The sequence below is a fragment of the Camelina sativa genome, chromosome 16, assembly GCF_030686135.1.
Source record: "Camelina sativa cultivar CO46 ecotype springtype chromosome 16, ASM3068613v1".
Taxonomy (NCBI): domain Eukaryota; kingdom Viridiplantae; phylum Streptophyta; class Magnoliopsida; order Brassicales; family Brassicaceae; genus Camelina; species Camelina sativa.
This window is the reverse complement of record NC_141895.1, coordinates 2274229-2298288: the sequence shown is the minus strand read 5'-3', so window position 1 is coordinate 2298288 and position 24060 is coordinate 2274229. Positions and strand designations below refer to the sequence as shown.

General features: G+C 37.3%; 3 protein-coding genes and 4 pseudogenes across 7 annotated transcripts; 5 read left to right on the top strand and 2 right to left on the bottom strand.

Moving 5' to 3' along the window:
- The first annotated feature begins 200 nt into the window (after positions 1 to 200).
- Positions 201 to 2497, top strand: LOC104749426 (F-box/LRR-repeat protein At4g14103-like). Of its 2 annotated transcripts, none has more exons than XM_087493452.1 (3): positions 201 to 305; positions 411 to 1465; positions 1607 to 1749. In XM_087493452.1, the coding sequence occupies exon 2, from the start codon at positions 443 to 445 to the stop codon at positions 1418 to 1420; it is 978 nt and encodes a 325-aa protein (XP_087349578.1). In that variant the 5' UTR covers positions 201 to 305; positions 411 to 442; the 3' UTR covers positions 1421 to 1465; positions 1607 to 1749. The 2 variants fall into 2 exon arrangements, with proteins under 2 accessions (XP_087349578.1, XP_087349579.1); XM_087493453.1 differs by lacking the exon at positions 201 to 305 and adding an exon at positions 1828 to 2497 and having other exon boundaries at positions 1144 to 1465.
- Positions 2498 to 2502: 5 nt separating this feature from the next.
- Positions 2503 to 4062, top strand: LOC104753264 (F-box/LRR-repeat protein At4g14096 pseudogene; annotated as a pseudogene). The gene is made up of 3 exons (XR_015584056.1): positions 2503 to 3177; positions 3383 to 3519; positions 3611 to 4062. The product of XR_015584056.1 is annotated as an F-box/LRR-repeat protein At4g14096 pseudogene (transcript).
- Positions 4063 to 4492: 430 nt separating this feature from the next.
- Positions 4493 to 5853, top strand: LOC109125241 (F-box/LRR-repeat protein At3g59190 pseudogene; annotated as a pseudogene). The gene is made up of 2 exons (XR_015585415.1): positions 4493 to 4623; positions 4861 to 5853. The product of XR_015585415.1 is annotated as an F-box/LRR-repeat protein At3g59190 pseudogene (transcript).
- A 181-nt stretch (positions 5854 to 6034) lies between these two features.
- Positions 6035 to 8550, bottom strand: LOC147925040 (non-specific lipid-transfer protein 2-like; annotated as a pseudogene).
- Positions 6503 to 8174, top strand: LOC104749427 (F-box/LRR-repeat protein At3g59190-like; annotated as a pseudogene). Its single transcript, XR_015585414.1, has 2 exons — positions 6503 to 7431; positions 7589 to 8174. The product of XR_015585414.1 is annotated as an F-box/LRR-repeat protein At3g59190-like (transcript).
- A 375-nt stretch (positions 8551 to 8925) lies between the features above and the next one.
- On the bottom strand, positions 8926 to 10062 carry LOC104749425 (calmodulin-like protein 4). The gene has a single exon (XM_010471059.3). It carries the CDS (start codon positions 9737 to 9739, stop codon positions 9134 to 9136), a length of 606 nt encoding a protein of 201 aa, XP_010469361.1. The 5' UTR covers positions 9740 to 10062; the 3' UTR covers positions 8926 to 9133.
- A 9816-nt stretch (positions 10063 to 19878) lies between these two features.
- Positions 19879 to 23072, top strand: LOC104749424 (uncharacterized). The gene is made up of 7 exons (XM_010471057.3): positions 19879 to 20067; positions 20485 to 20619; positions 20813 to 20915; positions 21006 to 21106; positions 21402 to 22388; positions 22472 to 22653; positions 22751 to 23072. The coding sequence occupies exons 2-6, from the start codon at positions 20485 to 20487 to the stop codon at positions 22511 to 22513; spliced, it is 1368 nt and encodes a 455-aa protein (XP_010469359.1). The 5' UTR covers positions 19879 to 20067; the 3' UTR covers positions 22514 to 22653; positions 22751 to 23072.
- Positions 23073 to 24060: the final 988 nt, after the last annotated feature.

Here is a 24060-nt window from a genome sequence, read left to right as displayed (position 1 = left end):
ACAAATCTTGATAAATGACTTGCTTTTATTCAGCATATGTTTCATAATGAAATCATTTGGAGTGCTTCCAAGTGAAAACAAAACCTTGTTTACCCAAATAAAAATCAAACATACGCATATAATAATAATAAATTAACCATTAAGATGATGAGTCAACAACAGTTGTCAAAAACTTTTGTAAGTAAATTACTCCATTGTTTAATCTAAATAATGGGATTCAAGAACTCACTCTTTTTTCTTCCCTCTTGCCTACCAAGAAGACAGTCGCCGAAACCCTAAATCTCTACAACAGTTGAGTGATTTTGGTAGGCTTTGCTTTATTTTATCTCCAAGTACGTTTCAAAATATTCTTTGGATTCTTCTGTTTAAATTTGCTATTAAAATGGAGCTCTCGTGTTTTTGGTTTTCAGGTTGTCACTCACTCAGTATTGTTGTTGAAAATATGAATCGCGGTGGTCCTAGAGATGTAATCAGCGGTTTACCAGAAGCTCTTTGTTGCCACATATTATCTTTCCTTCCCACTAAAGAAGCTGCTTCTACTTCGGTTCTCTCCAAAAAATGGCGGTGTCTCTTTGCTAATGTCCCTAACCTTGATTTCGATGACTCTGTCTATGTGAATCCTAGGGAAGAGAGAAAATTTCCAACTAGTCCTAGAGAAGTCATGAGATTGTTTGATGAAAGAAAGAATAAGGTTTCTACAAGTTTTATGGACTTTGTGGATAGAGCATTGTCATTGCAAGGCAATTCTCCACTACACAAGTTCTCTCTAAAGGTCACTGATGGTGTTGATCCACTCCGTATCAATTCTTGGATAAACAATGTGTTAGAACGCGGTGTGTCCGATCTTGATCTAGACATTGATTTGGAATCAGAATTTCTGCTTACTTCCAAGATCTTCTTGAGCAAGACACTGGTTAAGATGAAATTAAATTTTGGATATAGCCCCACCTTGAGTGTTGGAGATGTTCATCTCCCAAAGCTTAAGACTCTATATCTTAACGTCGAGTCTGAAGAGCATGGTTTTGGGCTTACTAAGCTTCTTTCTGGCTGTCACATGCTTGAGGATTTAGTTTTGGAAGAGATATCTAGGTGTATATGGGATTATGCCTCTGTTTCTGTCTCTACTCTCAAGAGACTAACGTGTTGCTGGGAAGATGGAGATTATGATAATGCAAAGAGTGTGTCCTTGGATACTCCGAATCTTGTCTACTTGAAGATTACTGATACTGTTGCGGACAAGTATCCAAAAGTGAATTTTAATTCTCTTGTTGAAGCCCATATCGATCTGCGGATGTCAGAAGAGCAGATGGGTTTGACAGATTTTTTAGAGGAGGCAACTTTTGCAGATTTACAGATACATTACTCTGAGGGTTATGGGGAAAATGATTTGATTGGCAATGCAACAGAGTTTATAATATGAATATGCAATGTGAAGATCCTTTCTTTGTCTGCCAACACTCTTCGGGTTAGTATTTCATTCTTTCTTCTAGTCTTTTAAATTTATGCTACTTAGAAGAAGACAAACAACCTCGAATCTTTTTAACATTTTTGAGTTAGTGATTGCAGTGGAGTGATGATGATCTAGTTGATATGGTTTTGTTTTCAGGTACTTACTTACAGTTGTGAAGCGATACCTCTATTCAGCAACCTGACTCATTTAACTATCGAGAGTAATCCAGAAGTAGGATGGCAGTCATTACCGGCCTTGCTCAAGAATTCCCCAAATCTGGAAACGCTTGTCTTCCAAGTGTAAAAACAAACTCTTTAAAAGCATCTGTTCACTTGACTCCTTTTTCAAAGTTTTGAGATGTTTCCACTATGTTTCAGGGACTCGTCCATAAAGCCATGGATAGTTGTGGAGAGGTGTGCTTGTGCAAACCTTGTGATGAGGAGGGGATTCCTAGTTGCCTATCTTCAAGTCCGGTGAAGGTTCTAAAGGTACTGAAATTTGGTGAAATTGGTCTTTACTATGATGGCATAGAGATAAGGCAGATCAAGTATTTCTTGGAGACAATGCCAAATCTTGAACAGATGATATTGTACTACGATACACCAGTTGATGAAGATGTGATTGAAGTTTCAAGTCGACTTAAGAGACTAGTTTCTAAAGTAGCGTCATCCAAGTGCATAGTTCAAGTAATCTCTGACAACCTCAGCTTGTCATCCACCTTGTCGACAAATGGGCTCCTCTTCGTTAGGAGTCCCCTTTATCCGGTTTAAAGAGTATCCTCCTTTTATCTCAGAGAAGAATAACGTAGCTTTGGGAGTACCCTAGCTTTTAGTTGCTAATCTGATCTTCTCTTGTTTCGGCTTATTTTGTTCTAAATAAATGTGTTTTGTTTTAGGATTTGTCCTTTTTGGCTGACAATGTTGACTTCATGTTTTATTTGTTGCAGTTCGTATGTTATGTTAACAGTTCTTTGGAAAGAAATGTAAACATGTGACCTAGCTTTGTCAATTGTCATTGTAGTGGATAATGACAATTGTCCTTAACTAATTTTGTGTAAAGTTCGCTGTGATTCAGCTTGTGTCGATCGTTGGATTTTCAATGTGTTGGATCGTGGTGTTCTAGATCTTGATCTTAACATCTCTTCGGAATGTGATTATAAGCTGCCTTCAAAGGTCTTCACGAGCAAGACATGGTTAGGCTGAAACTAGGACTGAAAGTAGGACTAGGAGGTGAAGGTGAGTTGATCATTGATGTGCAAGAAGTTCTTCTTCCGAAGCTTTAAGACTTTGTATCTTCATGGTTTCGTTTTGTTTGAAGATAGTGATGTTGCGTGTGCCAAGATTATTTCTGGTTGTCAAGTGCTTGAGGAGTTAGTTATGATTGATTTGATGTGGGGACTTTTGGACTTTTGCTCTGTCTCTAACCCAACCCTCAAGAGCGCAACAATTTGTCGCGAGGTAATTGATCAGAATCCGCTGAGTGTATCATTTGATACTCCAAGTCTTGTATACTTGGAATTTACTGATGTTGTTGCGGTCAAGTATCCAAAAGTGAATTTGGATTCGCTTGTTGAAGCCTGGCTCGGTCTTCGACTGACACCTTATCAAAGCATTAAGGCAAGAGATTTCAGTAGATGATGTGGAAGAAGAAATGGTGGAAATGCAACTGATTTTATTATGGGAATTAGCAATGTTAAGATCCTGTACTTATCATCCAACACTCTTGTGGTTTGCATATCAATCCCATCTTTATCTTCATATTATTGTTTCTCCGAAAGTAAACGAAGGCAAACAACCTTGACTTAAGATTCCTTTGTTCAGTTTGGTAATTTGCAAGAATTAAACTAGTTACTGTGGCCTATTTTCGGACCATGTTTAGTTCCATCATGTATATTGAGTTAATTATTGCAAGTTGATTTCATTTTTGTTGCAGGTGCTTAATTTCTGCTGCAAAACGATACCGGTCTTCAACAATTGGACTTAACTATAGAGACTGACAGAAATGTCGAATGGGGATCATTGCCAAATCTACTCGAGAATTGTCCAAATCTCGAAACCATTGTCTTCAAAGTACCAGCACATATCCTTTTCCTTCATCAGCTGCCACATTATTTTCATACACATGTAAATTCTAAAAACTATTTCCTTTATTCTACTTCAGGGACTTCATTACAGAGATACAAATCAATGTTGGGATGAGGGATACCACTTCAAAGACGCAGACAAATGTTTTGAAGAGGATGCGGACATGTGTGTCTGCAAACCTTGGGAATGGACTCCTATTGGTCTATCATCAAGTCCGGTGAAGATTCTAGAGGTATTGAAATTTGGAGAAATCTTTAGGTACAAAGATGACATGGATAGGCAGACGGAGGTGATTAAGTACTTCTTGGAGACAATGCCAAATCTTGAACAAGTGTGACATTATACTTTTATACTCCATTTGATAATGATCTGAGTATACTATCAACAGAACTTCAGGCTCTTCAAAAAGTAGCCGCACCCAAATGCAATATCCAAGTTATCTCTGATAATATCAGCTTCTCATCTACTGTGCACTCTTCCTCATCAACAGGTAGACCCGTCTTCTTTACTAAAGGTTTTCCGGTTTAAAGATCATATTGTTTCATCCAGGAGAAGTTTAGCGAAGCTTTGGTTGCTAGTTTTAGCTTAAACAACAGTGGCATGTGAGTTGTTTGGTCTCTGTTCTGTTAATTTGTGCCAAGCTTTCATTAGGTTCGTAGGTTACATGTGTTTATCCGTATGCCTCCATGTTGTATACTTTATTCCAAGCATAGCTTCTCTTGAATTTTGTCGTTTTTTTAATGACTTGTGTTGATTGCTTCGTCTTTGGCTCAAACTTCTTAATAGTATGCATTTTCGACTTGGTAACAAGCTATCCCTGTGCCCCATGTCCCTATATTGCTTACGTATAAGTAATACTCGAGTATATCAGAGAGTAGTATTTTGGCATTCCATTAGTAACCAAAATGGATTTTGTTATATTAATCATTAATGACATCATCGGGACTCACCCATCCCGCCCCTATACTACTAATTACTACTTCACTCCCGATGACGATTGCATGGACCGGACCCTTCCACTTCCCTCTAGCATTTAACCTCGAATCCGAGGTACTGGAAGTTCTCAGTTCTCAGTTCTCAGATTCCCGGGTAAGTTTCATAGTATTGCTATTTTTGTGCTTTTGGAATGTCTTATTTGGTTTTTCTTTAAATTTGTTTTTGTGGGTTCTTGTTTGAATTGAAACCCCTTGACTGTACAAAAACACTATAACCCTTGCGACTGGTTTGCCACTGATAACATTGTATTTGTTGTCTTTTGAGTCTAGCTTCTAAAAAGCATCTGATTAAGTTAACTTATACACAATTTTTTTTAACATCATCTTCTAGGTCTTAGCTACTGACGTGTCTCAATGACGTCGGGAAAGATGGATATTGGTTTCAAAGATCTAGTCAGTAGTCTACCAGACGCTCTTCTCTGCCATGTTTTGTCCTTCCTTTCCACAAGAGATGCTGCTTTGACTTCAGTTCTCTCCAAAAGGTGGAGGTATCTGTTGGCTTTTGTACCGAATCTGGATTTTGATAACTCCATCTATGACAATCTTGAAATGGGTAGAAGAAAAAGGCTACAGATGCGTCAAAGTTTTAAGGTTTTTGTTGATAGAATAATGGCTTTGCAAGGGAATGCTCCGTTAAACAAATTCTCTCTAATTTGTGAAACTGATAATGATCCATCTAGTGTTGATGGTTGGATAACCAATGCGTTGGAGCGTGGTGTTGTAGATCTTGATCTATACATCTCTCCAGACTATGGTTATCCCCTACCTTCAAAGGTCTTGATCAGCAAGACATTGGTAAGGCTGAAAGTAGAAGGTACAGACTATTTCACCCCTGATGTGGGAGAGTTTTTTCTTCCAAAGCTCAAGACTTTGTATCTTGATGATGTTACATTCGAGGATAGTGGTGTTGCCTTTTCAAAGCTAATTTCTGGCTGTCATTTGCTAGAGGAGTTAGTCATGATTGGTGTGATATGGGATTCTTGGGATTCTTTCTCTGTGTCTAGCCCAACCCTCAAAAGACTAAAACTCTGTTGTGATTACATTGAAGAGAATCCAAAGGGTGTTTCATTTGATACTCCAAGTCTTGTCTACTTTGAATTTACTAATACTGTTGCGATCAAGTATCCAAAAGTGAATTTTGACTCGCTTGTTGAAGCTAGTGTCGATCTTCGAACCAAACTGTATCACCTAAATGCAAGATCCAAGTAATCTCTGATAACATCAGCTTCTCATCTACTGTGCACTCTTCCTCCTCTAAAAGTGGACTCTTCTTCCTTAAAAACACCTTTCCAGTTTAAAGGTTGTTCCTCCTTCCATCGCAGAGAAGAATAGCAAAGCTTTGGTTTGGTTTGTTAAGTTTTAGCTTAAAACAACAATAACTGGTGGTATGTAGTTTGGTCTCGGTTCTGTTATTCTATGCCTTGTGTGCCCTTTCGTTAGATTACATGTTTAATGTTTTTATCGTATGAGTCCAAGTTGTAAACTCCCAAGGTATCTAAAAAGTCTTTCTGAATTTTTCATATGCCTTCATTTACCAATTTAATCACTTTAATCAGGATGTTGGTGAGACTAATCATAGCCCATTAAGATAAAGACATAAACTCAGGCCCATATTTTGTAACAATCGTAGCCCGTTAGCAAAAAGATTAATGAATTAGTGATTCATTGGCCAAAAGTAATAAAAATTAGAGAAAATTGTCACTTATCATCAGCATCGGGACTCACCCGTCCCGCCACAGTACTACGACTCACTCTCGGGTCTCGGCGACGGTTCCAAAAAGTGTAAAACCTAATCTGCTCGTCCAGTGTTACCTCTACGGCTCTACCATTCAACATCTGATTCTGAATCCTTACTGCTGGCTTTTATTTCCGAGTAAGTTCCCAATTTCTTCTTCCTGTCACCTGTGCCTTCTTCGCTTTCTCAAAATTAGTTGTGTGTTAGCTTCTGAATAATCATCGTCCAGGTGAAATATATGATGAATCCGAAAAAGATGGACATTGGTTCCAAAGATTTGATCAGCAGTCTACCAGACGCTCTTCTTTGTCATGTCTTGTCCTTCCTTCCCACAACAGAGGCGGCTTCCACATCGGTTCTCGCAAAAAGGTGGAGGTATCTGTTGGCTTTTGTACCTAATCTTGATCTTGATAACACCATCTATGACGAGCGTCCCAAAATGGGTAGACGAAAAAGGCTAGAGATGCGTAAAAGTTTCAAGCTTTTTGTGGATAGAGTGTTGGCTTTGCAAGGGACAGCTCCTTTAAAAAAGTTCTCTCTCAAGTGTAAAATTGGTTCTGATCCGTCTCGTGTCAATGGTTGGGTACTCAATGTGTTGGAGCGTGGTGTCCAAGAGCTTGATCTATTTATAGTTTCGGAATATGAGTATCCGTTGCCTCCAAAGGTCTTGATGAGCAAGACGTTGGTTTCTCTGAAACTAGCAGGTACAGATGAGTTCACCATTGAGGTTGGTGAGGTTTCTCTTCCAAAGCTTAAGACTTTGCATTTTAATGATGTTTCGTTTTGTCACGCTCTTGAGGAGTTAGTTATGATTAAAATGATGTGGGATTACTGGGAATATTACTCTGTCTCCAACCCATCCCTCAAGAGGGTAACGATTGATTGCCAGAACATTGATGAGAATCCAAAGAGTGTATCATTCAACACTCCAAATCTTGTCTATTTAGAGTTTACTGATGCTGTTGCGGCCAAGTATCCAGAAGCGAATTTTGATTCGCTTGTCGAAGCTAGCGTAGGCATTCGAATGACAGATGATCAGGTCTGGGACGCAAGAGATTTAGTAAATAGTCATCGTGGTTATAAAAGATGCAAGGGCGGGAATGCAGCCGGTTTTTTCAAGGGAATATGCAATGTAAAATCCTTTACTTATCATCCGAGGCTCTTGAGGTTTGCATATGAATCTCATCTTTATCTTCATATTTGTATTGCTTTAATTAAACCTCTGAATGAAGCCTATTTTCGAACCAGTAGTTCCATTAGGTATATTCGAGTTGATGATTCCAAATGAATTGAATACTGATGATCTTTTCTTTCTTTCTTTCAGGTCCTTACTTTTTGCTGTAAAAAGGCAATACCAGTCTTCAACAACCTGATTCATTTAACAATTGAAACTGACCAAATGGTGGACTGGGAATCATTACCGAAACTACTTGAGAACTCTCCAAATCTAGAAACCCTCGTCTTCAAAGTAACAATCACATATCCTTTTCTTGCATCAGCTGACACATTTCTTTTCAAACACACTTCTAGAAAAAATCATTTACTTTGTTATATATACTTCAGAGACTCCATTACGGAGATTTAAATCAATGTTTTGACACGGATTACCGCTTCAAGGACACAAACGAATGTTTTAGCGATCAAGGTGACACGTGTCAGTGCAAACCATGGTACGGCACTCCACTTTGGCTATCATCAAGTCCAGTAAAGATACTGAAGGTACTGAAGTTTGGAGAAATAACTAATTACAAAGATGACATGGATAGGCAGACGGATCTTATCAAGCACTTTTTGGAGGCAATGCCAAATCTTGAACAAGTGATATTATACTATGCCACTCCATTTGATGATGATCTGGAAATTGTATCAACCGACCTTCAGATGCTTAAAAAAGTAGCCTCAACCAAAAACTTTTCTTCTAGGCAAGACAAATCCCATCGTTCACGCATATCACTAACACGCGAAATATGCATTCTCCATTTTTTTTTAGCCACACTTGTAATGCTTTTTGAGAGATTGATCATCAATAGGCATAGGCTTCCCACAAGAACCCGCAAGGCGGCGAGCATCTTTCTTTTGCGCAGGGTCTTTAATGTACTTACACACACATGGTCCTGGCGTAATCAGTGTATCACAACATCTTCTCTACGTGGCTTTATCATTAGATGCGATGGTTAAGCATAAACGAAGTGATTCTTTGCAATAAGCGCGCGTCGGATCCGGGAATGATGTCAAGAGTAGGAGCAAGACGATGGACATCAATGGAATGATCTTCAGTTTTCTAGACCAATTAATTAATTAATTAGATGTATGTCGTCAAATCTGTTGTATGTTTCTAGCTAGGTCTTTATATAGAAAATTGGATCAGAAGCATGTGGCTGTACTGAGAAGTAGGAATCAATTCCCAAAAGATGAAAGGAGGAGGTCGATCCTATTTTATAAAGCAAATAATTAACATTCAAAACAAACTAGAGACCAATATACAAAACCGATTGAATAGGAAGTGAAGTGAGGATGGCTTTTTTTGATATGTTGTAATTATTTCCTAGTGCAAAATACATGCATCTTGTTTTGCTAAGCAATTAAACGTGATTGAACGTCATGCCACACAAAAAAAAAAAAAAAAAAAGAACTAGAAATTGAACTAAAAAAAGCTCCGAGTGTTCGGCCAAACCATATATAATCCCTTTATGTAGGCTCAAGTTAGTGACATTTATATATGTGATTGCTAGAGGAGAAAAAAACAAAAAAAAAAACAAGCACCAATGTTCTTGAATTGGCTCGCCTAAAATCTCTAAAGAAGCAAAGGCAAATCGAAAACCTATTAGATATAAAAACTGTCGAAGCGACAAAAGAAAAAAAGATCAATTCATGATCTATTGCTAAAGCCAACACTTTTCATCATCTGAAGAAACTCCTTGTAATTGACTCTACCATCTCCATCTTCATCCACTTGCATAATCATCTCTTTACAACACTTTAGGGTTCTACCTTGCTTGAGCCCCAAGGAAGCCATCACAGACTTCAACTCCTTAACAGTGATAAACCCATCACCGTCTTGATCAAACACGTTGAACGCGTCCCTCATGTCCTCTTCCTCTTTTTCCTCCACAATCGAACCGTAAAGAGACTCAAACTCGTTTATGTCTACGCACCCATCTCCATTTGCATCCATCTTCTGGATCATTTGGATCAGATCTTTGTCAGGCATAAAGATTCCTAGATTCTCTAGAGAATCGTTTAGTTCTTCCTTTGTGATCCGTCCGTCTCCGTTCTTGTCGAACATCTGAAACACTCGTTTTAGATCCACCAGATCTGTTCTCCCAGGAGATTCAGTTTCCAACTGAGACGGTGGAGGTGGGTTCTTGTCGTCGATGTACCAAGAAGGAGGGAAGAGAACTCGGAGCTTCTTGGGGACTAAACAAAGAAGAAAGGAGTGAAAGAGGTTGTAGAGAAGAAAGACTGATCTCACCATAATTCTTGGTTTTGTTGAGAACAGAGATGGGGCAGAGAAAGCTTTGATAGTTTGATTTACAGAGGAACTTGAAATGATTATATATTATAGAGGAAGAGAGATGGGGAGTTGGGGACGTAATTAATTATTGATTAGAGAAAAAATTAATAATCTAAATATTTTTTTTTGGTACAACGTACGGTTGGATGGATCATGGATCCATTAATTAACCAAGACGTTACCTCTTTACCTTTGGAGTTTGTTTTTAGAAAAAACAAAAAGTTGAATAATGCAAGACTGTAATAAAGTTCAAAGTCTAGGAGTAATTAATACTTATATTAACACTAAAGAGCACGACTCTAAACTCAAGTCTTTCTGAATAAAATACAAACACTAGTTACTGACTTTTTCATTACCATTTTACCTAGTTTTTTTTGTGTCGCTCTACTTTACAATTTTTATTGCTGTCGAGAGAAAAGTTAAAAGTGTAGATTTAGGAGGAGAGATTTACATATAGTATGAAAGTGTAAGAACTAATAATCTGAACAACTAAATAATAGTTTCTCTTAAACTCCTTTTTCGATTAATAGAAAATCTATTTACAAGTTTGTTCTAAACAATTTTCTTATCTCTCAAAATTCTTTAAACAAATCTTACGCTTTCTCTAAGTTCTTAGCTCTTATATTTTCTCTAAAACTAAAACTTAATAGATAGGTTAACTTTCTCTTGTTTGTGCTAAAGCTCATCCTTACCTTAGCATTCTATTTATAGAACTAGGTTTATTCCTTATTCTAATTCTAATGAGAATTGGGCAATTTCTTTTTTCCTTTTAGTTTAGGAAATTCTCCTTTTTCTTCATGTTTACATTCCTATTGTAAACATGAAACTCTTCAATCTTCTAGAAGTTTCATGTGCCTTCCAATCCTTTGTAAAACTTATGGCTTGTTAATCGCCGACATAAACCACCTGGTGCTCTGTTCTTGTATCAGTACTCTGTTCTTCTGAAGTAGTTCATCCTTTTGAACAAACGTTGCATCTTCAATCTCCCCCTTTTTTTAACTTTGTGCTTCACAAGCATCTGCTTATCAAAACTCATGAACACACTCATAATAACTTCAAGACTTCCTCTTTAAAAGTTGCAAACGAAAAGTCATGCTTGCAAAATACACAAAATGAAATCAAAATAGTTATGCTACAAGCTTGTAGAAATAAAAGCTAGTTCCTTTTGAACTTTCAATCCGTTGTACTGCTCCCCCAGAATCTCTGAACTTTACCGCTCCCCCAGAAACTCTGAATCTCTGAATTCTTCTCCCCATGCTTGTGAACACAATAGTAAAAAAACACACTCAAAGCATCTTGGATAAAGGATGACTCTGAATCAACCTTTGAACAACATTAGTGAGTCTTCGGAGTGCTTAAGCAGTATCGACCAAAGCTCCATATGAACTCTCCTCATCTACTTGACCAAACTGTGGCACACGAATGCTACCCAACTGAATTACCTCAGAAGTCGAAGAAGAACCCTCCTCTGTTTGTCTTCGAATCGGTGTAGAGTCTTTATTCTCATAAAGCAAATTGTACTTATCCGCATAAGCACGCCCAGTTCTCACATCTTTAGTGTAAAACTCAACAGCCACTTCTTTTTCTGCAACTGACCACGCAAGCGGACCTTCTTGAAACTTAAGTGTTTCGAAAATTGTTCTAGGAAATATGATACACCGAGTAGCATCATTCCAGCTCATATCCATAATTTGATCATAAACGAGTTGTCCTAGATCAAACCGAATTCCTTGAACAATCTTATACACAATTTGAACACGTTTGACTGAAGCATGATTCCTATGAACTGAAGGAACCAAATTGTCACCCGCCAACATCAAAAGAGCTGCAACTTCTCCAGGTAGATCCCTAACTTTCAATTGCTTCCAAGGCAACCTGTCTCGACCACTCAGAACTTCAGCAAGTTCATCTTTACTCAGCTTATCTATAGCTGCATCGGCTTCCTTCTCAACTTGAGACAATTATTCAAGATTAAACGCCTCATTAATCATGTTAGGACAAAACTCATACCAGTGACCTCTAACAAACACTTGAATTCCATCCCTAGCTTTCTCTTTTGGCAAATTAGCAAGAAACTCACAAACCACCTCTTTGACATACACAGACAGATCTTGTTTCGAGTAATGCAACCCTAGATCCATAACTTTACCAATAATCCCAAATTCATCCGGTTGAGAAAAATCCATTTGTCTTTCTTTTGTAAATTTCCTTGAATAGAATTGAGAATACCTTGCTTGAGCAGCTTTTGAAACAAACACATTAGACCGAAAATCTCCCTTTGCACGAACACTCTTGCTACCCGATCCTGAAGATTTCGACCGCTTAGTCTTAGGAGTAGACCCTTGCTCCAACGTTCTCCATTTTACTGTGTGACTCTCAAGTTGCTCTTGCACAAAGATTTCCTCAAATCCGAACTCTTCAGCATCTGAAGCAATCCCTTTATCCTTATCTTCACCCAGAACCTCTTCATCCTCATCGACAGAGATTTCGTCATCGTTAATAGCTTGTGCCGATTTCTCCCTTGAGGATTCTTCATCTCTCACCGAAAAGGATTGATCGTCCTCATCACCACTCGATTCATCGACCAGATGACGTCGATGAGAAACACCATCATTTCGAGTTATCTTTGATTTCCTTCCCCCTTTCACCAACCCTTGTCGAGTCGCTCTCACCATCCTTTCTTTGTTGTTTTTTTTTCTCTTAGCCGCCGATACACCCAAAGCTATTAACCAAAAGATTTATTATTTTCCGATACAACCGAAGCCATCACCCATCATATCTTAAAACTAAAATATTAAAACCCAATCACCCCAAAAATTAAACCAGTTTAAATAAAATATTGATTCACTCAATCTTGAAACCAAAAATTTCCTTGTACTTGTTCTTGACCAGCTCCAATAAGAATCACATCTCACACACGCCAAGTGAATTTCTCAAAGTTGAGAATCGATTAAAATCTAATGCCTTCGTGAATATATATGCTAGTTGATCTTCAATATCAACATGTTCAATCAGAACTTGCTTTTTCTCAACCAGTTCTCTGATAAAGTGATGTCTCACATCAATGTGCTTGGTTCTTGAGTGTTGGACTGGATTCTTAGAAATATCAATAGCACTTTTGTTATCACAATACACTTGTAATATTCTTGAATCCATCCCATAATCTGCTTACATCTGCTTCATCCATAATAATTGAATACAACAACTCCCCATTGCTATATATTCTGATTCAGCCGTAGATATAGGCAATGAATTCTGTTTCTTACTTAACCATGCAATGAGATTATTTCCCAGAAAAAAACATCCTCCACTAGTACTTTTCCGATCAGTCACACTCCCTGCATAATCAGCATCACAATATCCAACTAAACCCTGATTCGAACCTTTAGAATACCAAATCCCAAAATCAATAGTTCCTTTCACTTCTAGGTGTAATTGTTTTGGATTCGACTGATATCTAGCACACATTCCAACACTGAAACTTAAATCAGGTCTACTAGCAGTGAGATATAACAAACTACCAATCATCCCTCTGTATTGCTTAACATCCACTTCCTTTCCATCAACATCTTTTGACAATTTCAGTGAAGTGCTCATAGGTATCTTGGCTTCTTTACACTTATCCATCTGAAATTTCTTAAGAAGCTGCCTAACATAAGTACTTTGTGAAATAGAAATTCTTTGATCAGACTGAGTAATCTGCAATCCAAGAAAGTATTTGAGTTTTCTAACCATACTCATTTCAAACTCTTGTGTCATACTACCCACAAAACCATCCACCAACTTCTTAGATGTACTACAAAAAATAATGTCATCAACATAAATTTGAACCATCATGATATCATCATTTTGTTCTAAGACAAACAAGGTCTTGTCAACACTTCCTCGAGTATAACCCTTCTCCATAAGAAAACTAGTTAGCCTTTCATACCAAGCCCTTGGAGCTTGTTTTAACCCATAAAGAGCTTTCTTTAATTTATAAACATAATATGGTTTAATTGGATCCTCAAACCCCTTGGGTTGTTCAACATACACTTCCTCCTGCAAAATCCCATTCAAGAAAGCACTTTTGACACCCATCTGAAATACTTTGAAGTTTAGAATGCAAGCCATCCCTAGAAACAGTCTAATCGACTCAAGTCTTGTTACTGGTGCAAAAGTTTCTTCGAAATCCACTCCTTCAATCTGTGTATACCCTTGTGCTACCAATCTAGCCTTATTGCGAACTACAACACCACTTTCATCAATCTTATTCTTAAAAATCCATTTGGTACCAATAATATTTACATCTATTGGTCTCCGAACTAGCTCCCATACATCATTACGCTCAAACTGTTCAAGTTCTTCTTCCATGGGAATAATCCAAAAATCATCTTGAACAGCTTCTACATGATTCTTTGGTTCAATCATTGACACAAAACACTCATAAAACACTGTCTCTAGAGTTGTCAAGTAACTTGTCATCTTTTTGAAGTCTATTTTAACTCCTCTAGTCTTCATCTTTTCATTCAAATCTCCAATGACATCAGATGCTGAGTGATTTTTATGAACAAGTTGAAACACTTCTGGCTGTGAAACAGAAGCTTCTACTTCAGACTCATCTTTACGTTTTCCCATAGTAGTTACTCGTTCTGTGTCACTATCTGAACCATCATTGTTTCCCACTGAACCAGACCTATCATCAAACACTACATTCACTGATTCCATAATAAGACCAGTATGTTTGTTATACACCCTGAATGTTGTACTACTCTCTGCATATCCAAGAAACATGCCCTCATCACTTCTGGAATCAAATTTCCCAAGATAATCCTTGTCATTTAAAATATAACATTTGCAATCAAAAACATGGAAGTAGCTCAGGTTTGGTGTTTTGCCTTTCCACAGCTCATAAGGTGTCTTAGTTGTATTTCTTCGCACATATACCTTGTTAATTATGTAACAAGCGGTATTTAAAGCTTCAGCCCAGAACTTCTTAGGAACCTGATTTCCATGAATCATTGCGCTGGCCATTTCTTGAAGAGTTCTATTCTTCCTTTTTACAACTTCGTTCTGTTGTGGAGTTCTTGGTGCTGAATACTGATGTGCAATCCCATGTTGATCACAAAAATCCTTCATAGCCTCATTTTGAAATTCTCCACCATGATCACTCCTTATCTTTTTGATCCCTCCTCGCTCATTAAGTAATTGTAAGGCTAGAATTTTGAAACTGTCTACAGTATCAGACTTCTCTCGAATAAATCGAACCCAGGTGTACCTGGAATAGTCATCAACCAACACAAACACATATTTCTTTCCAGCTATACTTTCAACCTGCATTGGTCCCATTAAATCCATGTGAATCAGATCCAGAACTGATTTTGACTGAACATCTGGAAACTTTTTGTGCTGAATTTTGACATGTTTTCCATGGTTACACGGTCCACACACCATATTGTCTTCCCCTTTTAGCTTTGGTACCCCTCGCACTATCTCTTTATTCACAAGTGTAGTAAGATTCCTTGTATTCATATGCCCAAGTCGCTGATGCCAGAGATCAATGCTAGCCTTAGCACTGTAACACTTGATTGGCTCTTTCTCCCACATGTAGCAATTGTTTCCAGACCTTACTCCATTTAACTTGACATTTCCTGTTTCATCCAAAGCTTTGCAATCAACTTTTGTGAACAGCACCGACAATCCTTCATCACAAAGTTGACTAATACTTATCAAATTAGCTATCAGCCCCTGAACTAGATAGACATTCACAAGTTATGGAAGTTCAGCATCACACGTTGTACCCTTGCCTTGTATAAAACCATGACTCCCATCTCCAAAAGTTACTGTACCTCCTTTTAGTTTCTTGATATTTTGTAGATTGTTCTTGGTTCCAGTCATATGCCTTGAGCACCCACTATCAAAGAACCAAGGCTCTGAGTCATTTTGTTCCTCAGTAATCATGGCCATACTAAATCTGAATCCTAATTCAGAAACCTCATTTAATTCCGGTTGATATAGATCAGTTTTCTTTATCCATACTTGTCTTCTAACTCCATTCCAGAAAAATCTTCCTTGACGCTTTAGAGCACACACTTTTTCCCAAAACTTGTAACAATATCGTTTGTAGTGCCCAATCTTCCCACAAAAATAGCATCCCAAAAACTCTTTAGAGACATTGGTAGTTGTTTCTTTCTCAGAATTAATCATTACAGCAGACACAAACTTGGTTAACTGTGGTTTTGCTCCTCTGTTATTTGTAAATCCCAGTCCTTTATGAGTTTTCTCAGTTCTTCCATAGCTCAAGATCTTATCAAGTTGCTTTGTGCCTACAAACATATGAATCTTCTTATGCTGCTGATCCAACTCCGATTGCAATTATGTGGTTTTTTCTTTCTCTTTACACAACTCCTCTTCAAGTTTGTTTGCTTTTGCAGGTAAAAGCAACTTTTCTCTTATCAACTCCAGCGAACCTTTAGCAATCTTTTTCTCATCCTCCAATTCATTCTGCAAAGATATGACCAGTGTCTCAAGTCGAAGTTTTTCTTTTATCAATCCTTGATTCTCTTTTCCTAGAGCAATAAGTGTGTCTCGCACTTCTTTGTAACTCCGAACAATGTCAAGAATCTCCTCTCCTTCTGATTCTGAATCAGTCACTTCTTCCCCGTTCTCAAATTCAGTGATTCCCACCATCGCCACCAAATTTAAGAGCTCTTCTTCGCTGCTGCTGTCATCATCTTAATCATCCTCAATAATAATCATAGATTTTTCCTTCTTATTTTTCGAATTATTTATACACATATCATGTGTATGTCCAGTACCTTTGCAGGTTGTGCACTTGGCCTCTCGTAGCTTGCTCGTTGGACATTCTCGAATAAAATGTCCATATCCTTTACATTCATGGCATTACAAATCAGCCTTTCTGTCTTTACTTGTCTTCTTGAATGAACCAGTCTTCTTTTGGCCTTGACCTTGTTCTACCATTCTCAAAGCACGATCAAACCTTCGTACTAGTAAACCTACAACATCCTCCTCTCCTTGATCAGTTGTATCTTTGCTTACTGCTAAAGTTATCCCTTTTGGTTTCTTAATTCCATTCAGCTCCATCTCATATGCTTGTAACATTCCAACCACTTCACCATAGGTAAGGCTGTCTAAGTCATGTGATACAGTTAAGGCTGTCTTATATCCTATGAACCTTGATGGAAGACAGCTTAGAAACTTTTTGACTAATTTCTGGTCTTTATAGGTTTTACCTAAGGTTAAGGCCTTTTGTGTTAGAGCACTCAACTCAGAACTGAAATCTGAGATTGATTCATGATCCTCCATCCTTAGATTCTCAAATCTCGATGCTAACATATCTTTTCTTGAGCTCTGCACTTTGGTGCCTTCATAATGAATCTGAAGGATATCCCATGCCTCTTTTGCTGTTTCGCACCCCTGAATCAAATCTAACTGTTTTCTCCTAACACTGCAATGAATAGCGCTTAGTGCTCTTGAGTTATATTTTGATTTCTTCTGTTCTTCATCAGTCCATTCTGACTCAGGTTTGGGTATTCACTTGCCTGATTCATCTTTGATTGTAGGCTCCTCCCACTTTTCTAGCACAGTTTTCCAAGCAAGACGATCAATACCTCCTATTATGGATTTGATTCTTGACTTCCAAAATCCATAGTTCCCATCATCCAAGACAACTTTATTGTTGTTGATCAGATCTCCGTAGCTCTCCATCTTGCCCGCAGAATCTCACCCGTAATATTTCGAACAAGTGCCGCTTTGATACCAATTGAAAGTGTAAGAACTAACAATCTGAACAACGAAATAATGGTTTCTCTTAAACTCCTTTTCGATTAATAGAAATCTGTTTACAAGTTTGTTCTAAACAATTTTCTTATCTCTCAAAACTTTTTAAAGAAATCTTACGCTCTCTCTAAGTTCTTAGCTCTTATCTTTTCTCTAAAACTAAAACTTAATAGCTAGGTTAACTTTCTCTTATTTGTGCTAAAGCTCATCCTTGCCTTAGCACCCTATTTATAGAACTAGGTTTATTCCTTATTCTAATTCTAATGAGAATTGGGCAATTTCCTTTTTCCTTTTAGTTTAGAAAATTCTCCTTTTTCTTCATGTTTACATTTCTATTGTAAACATGAAACTTTTCAACCTTCTAGAAGCTTCATGTGCCTTCCAATCCTTTGTAAAACTTCTGGCTTGTTAATCGCCGACATAAACCACCTGGTGCTCTGTTCTTGTATCAGTAGTCTGTTCTTCCGAAGTAGTTCATCCTTTTGAACAAACGTTGCATCTTCATAGTCTACAATCGATAATCAAAAGAGTTAAGAAGATAAATTAGTTTACGTTGTGGTGTAGTTAGGAAAAAAATTAATATACAAAAAGAGAAACTACGAAGTAGGAGAATACGCGTGAAGGGTATTTCACAGATCTTTGATAGGAGAAAAAACGATAAAAAAAATACTAATGTATATAACAAACGCGTTGTTATAATTGTTGATGTTTGTTTCATGTCCCTAAGTTTATTGGTTTGTTTACATTATTAAAACATGTTCTTCACTAACGAGAGATCGATGCCCGTTGCAATATGACCGTTGGTCCTAGTCCTGGGCGTTCGGGTATTCGGTTTGGTTTCGGATATATCTATTCGGTTCCGGTTAGTTTGGATATAGAGGTTTAGTATCCATTCGGTTAATTTACTATTTCGGTTCGGTTTCGGTTATTTTCGGTTTGGTTCCGGATATCCGAAATAGTATAATATAAATTTTTTAAATATTATTTAAATAAAATTTGATTATATTTTAACAAATATATCTAAAAACTTCCTGATATTTGATTTATTTCAAATATTTTGGTATTTTTGTCTAAATATATATGGTTTTTTAGTTTACTTTTTATTACCTTATATAAATTAACACGTAATACAAAGCTAAAACTTCAACGTGGCGCAATGGCCATGTTGCACACTCCAGTTTGTAGAGGTCTCAGGTTCGATTCTTGGCTAAAACGTAATTTTAGTACGTGTTCGGTTTGATTCGGATAACCGAATAGATATCGGTTCGGTTCGGTTAATAACCGATATCCATGGATAATTAAAACACTATCCAATCGGTTATTGTCCACTATCCATACCCGAACCGAAATTTTCCGGTTCGGTTTCAGTTTGGTCCATTCGGTTCGGTTTATTTGCCCAGCACTAGTTGGTCCATCTTTCTTTTCCTTTAAAATGACTCATATGAATATCTCAATCAGCATAAAGGTAACATATTAAAATGAATGAAACAAATGCAGCGGAACAAAATTTGAATATTGACTTAACATAACATAGTGTGATGATACTCTTACATTTTCATTATTTTCTTGTAACTATTAAACCAAAATCCTTTAGTACTTTACTCTTTTTAAAAAAAAATCATATTATATTGCATAATAAGTATTTTTTTTTTTGTTTTACTTTAGTGGATCCATGCTTCGGACGATCTTCGGCGGATCTGTCGGGATTCTGATCAGTGAAATATTTTTTTGGGTTGAAATTGTGCCAATATCCCCAAAAATGCCAATTTGTGTAGATTGTCGACTTGTGCCAAATGCCCAAATGTTATACACCATGCAATAATTAATCAATGCAGCAAAAACCAAAAACGTTAAACAAAAATTTTCGTAAAACTTTGTTGTTCTATTGAGTATTCGATTAATTTAATTTTAAGTACTAAAAGAAAAAGTACTATAAAATAAATAAAAATATATTATCACGGGGTTGTGTGACTGTGTGTAAACCTGTAACCGGCCGGATCCAATTATGACACTACTCGTGTTATGGTTGTCTTCCAGCTCATCCAATTTCCACTACTACTCATGATCCTTAATTTTAAGTTATTCGATTACACTTCCACAGCTAATTAACATTATTGAATAGAGAGGACTAATGAGAAAAATAACACAATGAACTTTACAAATATATTCGAAATTTCGTGTAAAATTTCTCACTCTTTGCTTAGGAGCACCAAAACCTAGATTTTCCATTTGCTTTTGGTTGTCATAAAAAAAGAAGAATAAAAAACTAAATGGGCTTGAAGTAGGCCCATAAATCCATGTAAATCTAAAATAAGAATGTTGAGTTTTTAATTTTGACGACCAGAGAGATTTGATAGAAGAAGAAGACACAAGCTCCTCAAAAGTGGGCTCGTTCTGTCTGCTTCGGTCCCTGCAGATTTCGAAATCGTTTTTTTTTTTTTTTTCCATCTGAAAATTTTCTCACACTTTCTCGGCAAAATTCCCGGAAAAAAGCACTCGATCAGCAGCAGGTAAATAAGTAATACTATCCCACCCCGTTGAAAGCTTCCTCCGCGAATTATTCGCCTGTAGTTTTCCTAAAACAATTTCATGTTCTTTTCGATCTAAATGGGATTTAACTCGATTGTGTCCCCCTGTTAGTGTTTAGGTTTTGATGTTCTGTAACAGGAAGCATTCACTATTTTGTTCAAATTTCTGTCTCTTACAGCTGAAACTGTTTCTTGAAGTATGTTGTTGTAGCTTCTATTCATTGTTCCACTCTTGGGGAATTCTATTCTATTGTTTTATTATTTGCTTGAAATTAGTGACCGTTGGGAATGTAAAGGTCACTCCTTTGGTGTCTTTTCTTTGTGTTTGTGTTCCTAATAAGTAATAAATGTGTTGCTCTTATTGCAAAATAAAAAATAAAAATTGTGTAACGGTAACAGATGGTCAGGAAGGAAGATGTGGATTTCTATTGCGGGTTTTCAAGGAAAGAGCTTCAGAGTTTGTGCAAGAAGTATAATTTGCCTGCCAATAGATCAAGTTCGGATATGGCTGAATCATTAGCTTCTTTTTTCGAGGTATCTCATAGCTTCCCTCTCTTTTTCTTGTGGAAAAGGAAATAAATAAAGTTGTAGCTTTTAGTTAATCTGAAATCCTTAGTATGCATCTTCATGCCTTGTTTTGTATATCATTAATATGGTCACATGTCTTGTTGTTTCTCTTAATGTTGGGCAGCTAATCATGTGTTGTTGTTGTATCTAACAATTGCAGAAAAATGGTTTGAACTCGGTAGGCTTTGGGTTCCCTGGGAATCAACATAGTGTAGCTACGACATCTAGAGCACCAGCGGATAGAACATGGGATGTTAGAAGAGGTTTGGTGTATTTATCTCTGTTGCTTAAAATTTTACTCTTGTCTCATTTATATTATTCCATTTATAAAGTCTGGTTTTATGTTATTGTAGATTCTTATGGTAAAGAATTGGATAAAACTAGAGAGGATTGTGTTCAAGGTGCAGTGCCTAGAAGTCCAGGCTTTTTCCTTGGGGACAATACACCGTATCAGGTTCGATTCACTTTGTTTTTGAGAGTGTCTATTTGCATGAAAGTGAGTATCTATTTGCTTGGATAAGTCTGGAGTAGTTTTCACTTTGTTGGTTTTTCCTTGAAAGACTTAATTAAATGCCTTTATGTAAAGATGTACAAGAGTCATATCGTTATAATGTAGGATAGTTTCTCAAAGAAATTTATTGATATAGGTGCATCAATGTTTTTGTCCTTTATTAACGTTCCTTAATTCTCTGCCACTCTTCTGCTGGCCAACTTCTAACGTCTCTTAAATGTTTCTGCTGAAAATGCAGGAAAGAAATGGAAATGGTGGTTTGATTGATTCTGCATGTGCACCTCCATATATGAGGACATTGAATGAAAAGGGCCCAACAACTAACTCCAAGAGAACAGATTCTCGGCCAGAAGATAGAATGAGAGATGTAGACAGTGGTGATAGTGCTAGTTCGTCTTCGTTTGAGTTTCATGTCAGTTTGGAAGAGGGTATTAGCCTTTCAGTTGATCTAAATTTCAATCCATCAGATTGGATTAATAGCATGAGGGATGAGGTCAATGTATGTGATAGCATGCGTCGAAGAAAACCCCCACATTCTGACCTTGGCATTAATAATGCTACAGAATGTAAGAAACAGAAGACTTCAGGGCAAGACACAGATGGGCGTGTAATGAGAGAATCATCTGTAAGTCCGACAATGAAAGAAAATGCTCATTTACCTTCTGATCATCATTCCAATGGTGAACGGTCTCTAGCGTTATCTTCTATAGAACCATGCAGCAGAATTAAAGAGGGCTCAGACACTTGCAAGGAAAAAAAAGGGATTGACTTGTCCATACCTGATTCTTTAGTACCTGGCCAGATTGTATCATCTTGTGTCGAATCGTATAGCAAAAGCTGCTGTGTAAATCCAGTGGACTTGGACTGTGTCATTCCTCCTGAGAAGAAGTCAACAAGTGATTCTATTATGGTTGCTGCAGAAAAGAATCATCCACCTGGTGATCATCTTATTGAAACTCCGGGGAATCCATCCATGGAAAGTTTTCACAAGGTCGGAAACTCTAGTACTGTTATATGTCCACGGGGAGCTGGTTCTGAACTATCATCATCAGAAGCAGAGGCTTATCATTCAAACCTGCCGTGTTCTCCTCGTAAGACCAATAGATCCTCAACCATCTCTTCTCCAGAGTTCATAATCGATAGAGAGTCCACTAGTTGTTCTGAGTCATTCAAGTTCCGGTGCAATGGAGGCAAAAACTGTCTGCCACCAAATACTGAGGAGCAGGTAGAACATGTCCTTTCTAATCTATTCGCTACAAGCAATAAACACAATAGATGCCTTATCCTATGCCTTGTTTCTCTTCGCAGGAAAAGAGTGAAGTTTTAAGTGAGCAGGCGCGGTCAGAGTGACTTGTATGAAATGAAAGCATCTATTATATTGTATAATATTGTTCAAGTAATAGGAGAATGGCTATATACATGATGTAGAGATAGTCAAGAAATGGCCTTTCCTCTGACCAAGTGGTTTCTTCTGCTGCTTTTTTTATGAGGTATGATTTTGTGCTCTCTCTATAAACATATGAGTGATACAACAAAAAGTAATGAAGCTATATGAAAAGTAATTTTTGGTTGTTGGCTTGCACTTAGGACATCAAGTACATGGAGATTCCATTAAAAACATTGGGTCGATTATTACTGAAGGATTTTGCAGTGAGCCAGTGACCTAGGGAGAAGTCAGTTTTAGGTCAGTATGCAATTCTTTTTGGTTTCGTCTATTTTGTTTGTTTCAAGGCTGTAAACGCAATTCTATGTTGTTATACATATCAAATTCATTCATAGACCAATGTATGAGACTAGCTTATAGACCAATGTTGCATACACCGTGTTGTTGAATAGAAGCAAAGGGTCTGACTGTAAGGAATGAAACATGTTGGAGTAACATCCTCGAAAACATATGATGGTGTTATCATGTATACTCGCCACATAGTTCTAAAGAGAGAAGCTCCTGTTTACACAACATATGAAGAAAATCATGTCTTTTTATACTTCACATTGTTGATTGTTAATAAATGAGGAAATTTTTTAGTGTAAGAATAGACTTTGTGTGTCTCAGTCAGGTCTGCAAAGTAGTAAGTAAAATATGGACCCTTTTCGTTAGCATGTGAGTAGCACGTGACTGGACAGTTCTTATTCTTAGGGTTTGAATGGTAACTGCGGTTAGGGCGGTCAAATCCATCTGCGGTCTGGACCGCTCCATTTTTAAGGCAGATTTCAGACCGTTGCGGACCAACTCTATGTGTATGTAAAAGCGGTCTGCAGTTGGTCTGTTGCGGTCTTATCTCTACTTTATTTGGACCGCGCCATTGCGTACTACATTTGCTGAATGGTAAATAAAAAACGATCCACTCCACACACAGATTTGTCCGTACCAACCGCTGCAACCATTCACACCCTTTTAGAATCTGAACTTGAGGCCCTCAAGTCAACAACTTCAGAATTTTTCAACTTTCAGTAGGAAGAACATATGAATTGAGTCAACTCAAGATTTTCAATTTTGGTCTCTTGTGCGTGTGTTTGAAATCTTGAGCCTAAAGAGGACAAAACATTTCTTTTGAGGGGCACAAGGAGATGAAGAGGAAGAAGACAAAAGAGGATGTTTGTGTCTCGCGTCTCGAGAAACAGAGTTGAACTGAAAAAAAAAAAAAAAAAAAAGTGCATGAAACCTCACAAACCATTTACTATTTTGTTGTATATTTATAAGATTAGAATTGTTCTAGTGTTTTGGTTTGCTCAAAACCAAACACCGACGGCAACGGCGCAAGTAAAAGACACCCCATTAGAAAAAAGGAAGCTTTAGATTCTCTTGTGTTAACTCCAATGTGCATAGAGATGGAAACTTGACATAAAACTTTTTTGGGGTTAGATTGCAGAAATTTGGGAAGATTGGGGAAAATTTC

What these genes read in the sequence shown, in the direction of transcription:
- LOC104749425 (XM_010471059.3), bottom strand. Translation starts at nt 9,739, where the DNA reads ATGGTGAGATCAGTCTTTCTTCTCTACAACCTCTTTCACTCCTTTCTT.
- LOC104749424 (XM_010471057.3), top strand. Translation starts at nt 20,485, where the DNA reads ATGGTCAGGAAGGAAGATGTGGATTTCTATTGCGGGTTTTCAAGGAAA. An exon ending in AACATGGGATGTTAGAAGAG is followed by an intron (nt 20,916 to 21,005) that starts GTTTGGTGTATT and finishes ATGTTATTGTAG; the next exon opens with ATTCTTATGGTAAAGAATTG. An exon ending in CACCAAATACTGAGGAGCAG is followed by an intron (nt 22,389 to 22,471) that starts GTAGAACATGTC and finishes TTCTCTTCGCAG; the next exon opens with GAAAAGAGTGAAGTTTTAAG.
- LOC104749426 (XM_087493452.1), top strand. Translation starts at nt 443, where the DNA reads ATGAATCGCGGTGGTCCTAGAGATGTAATCAGCGGTTTACCAGAAGCT.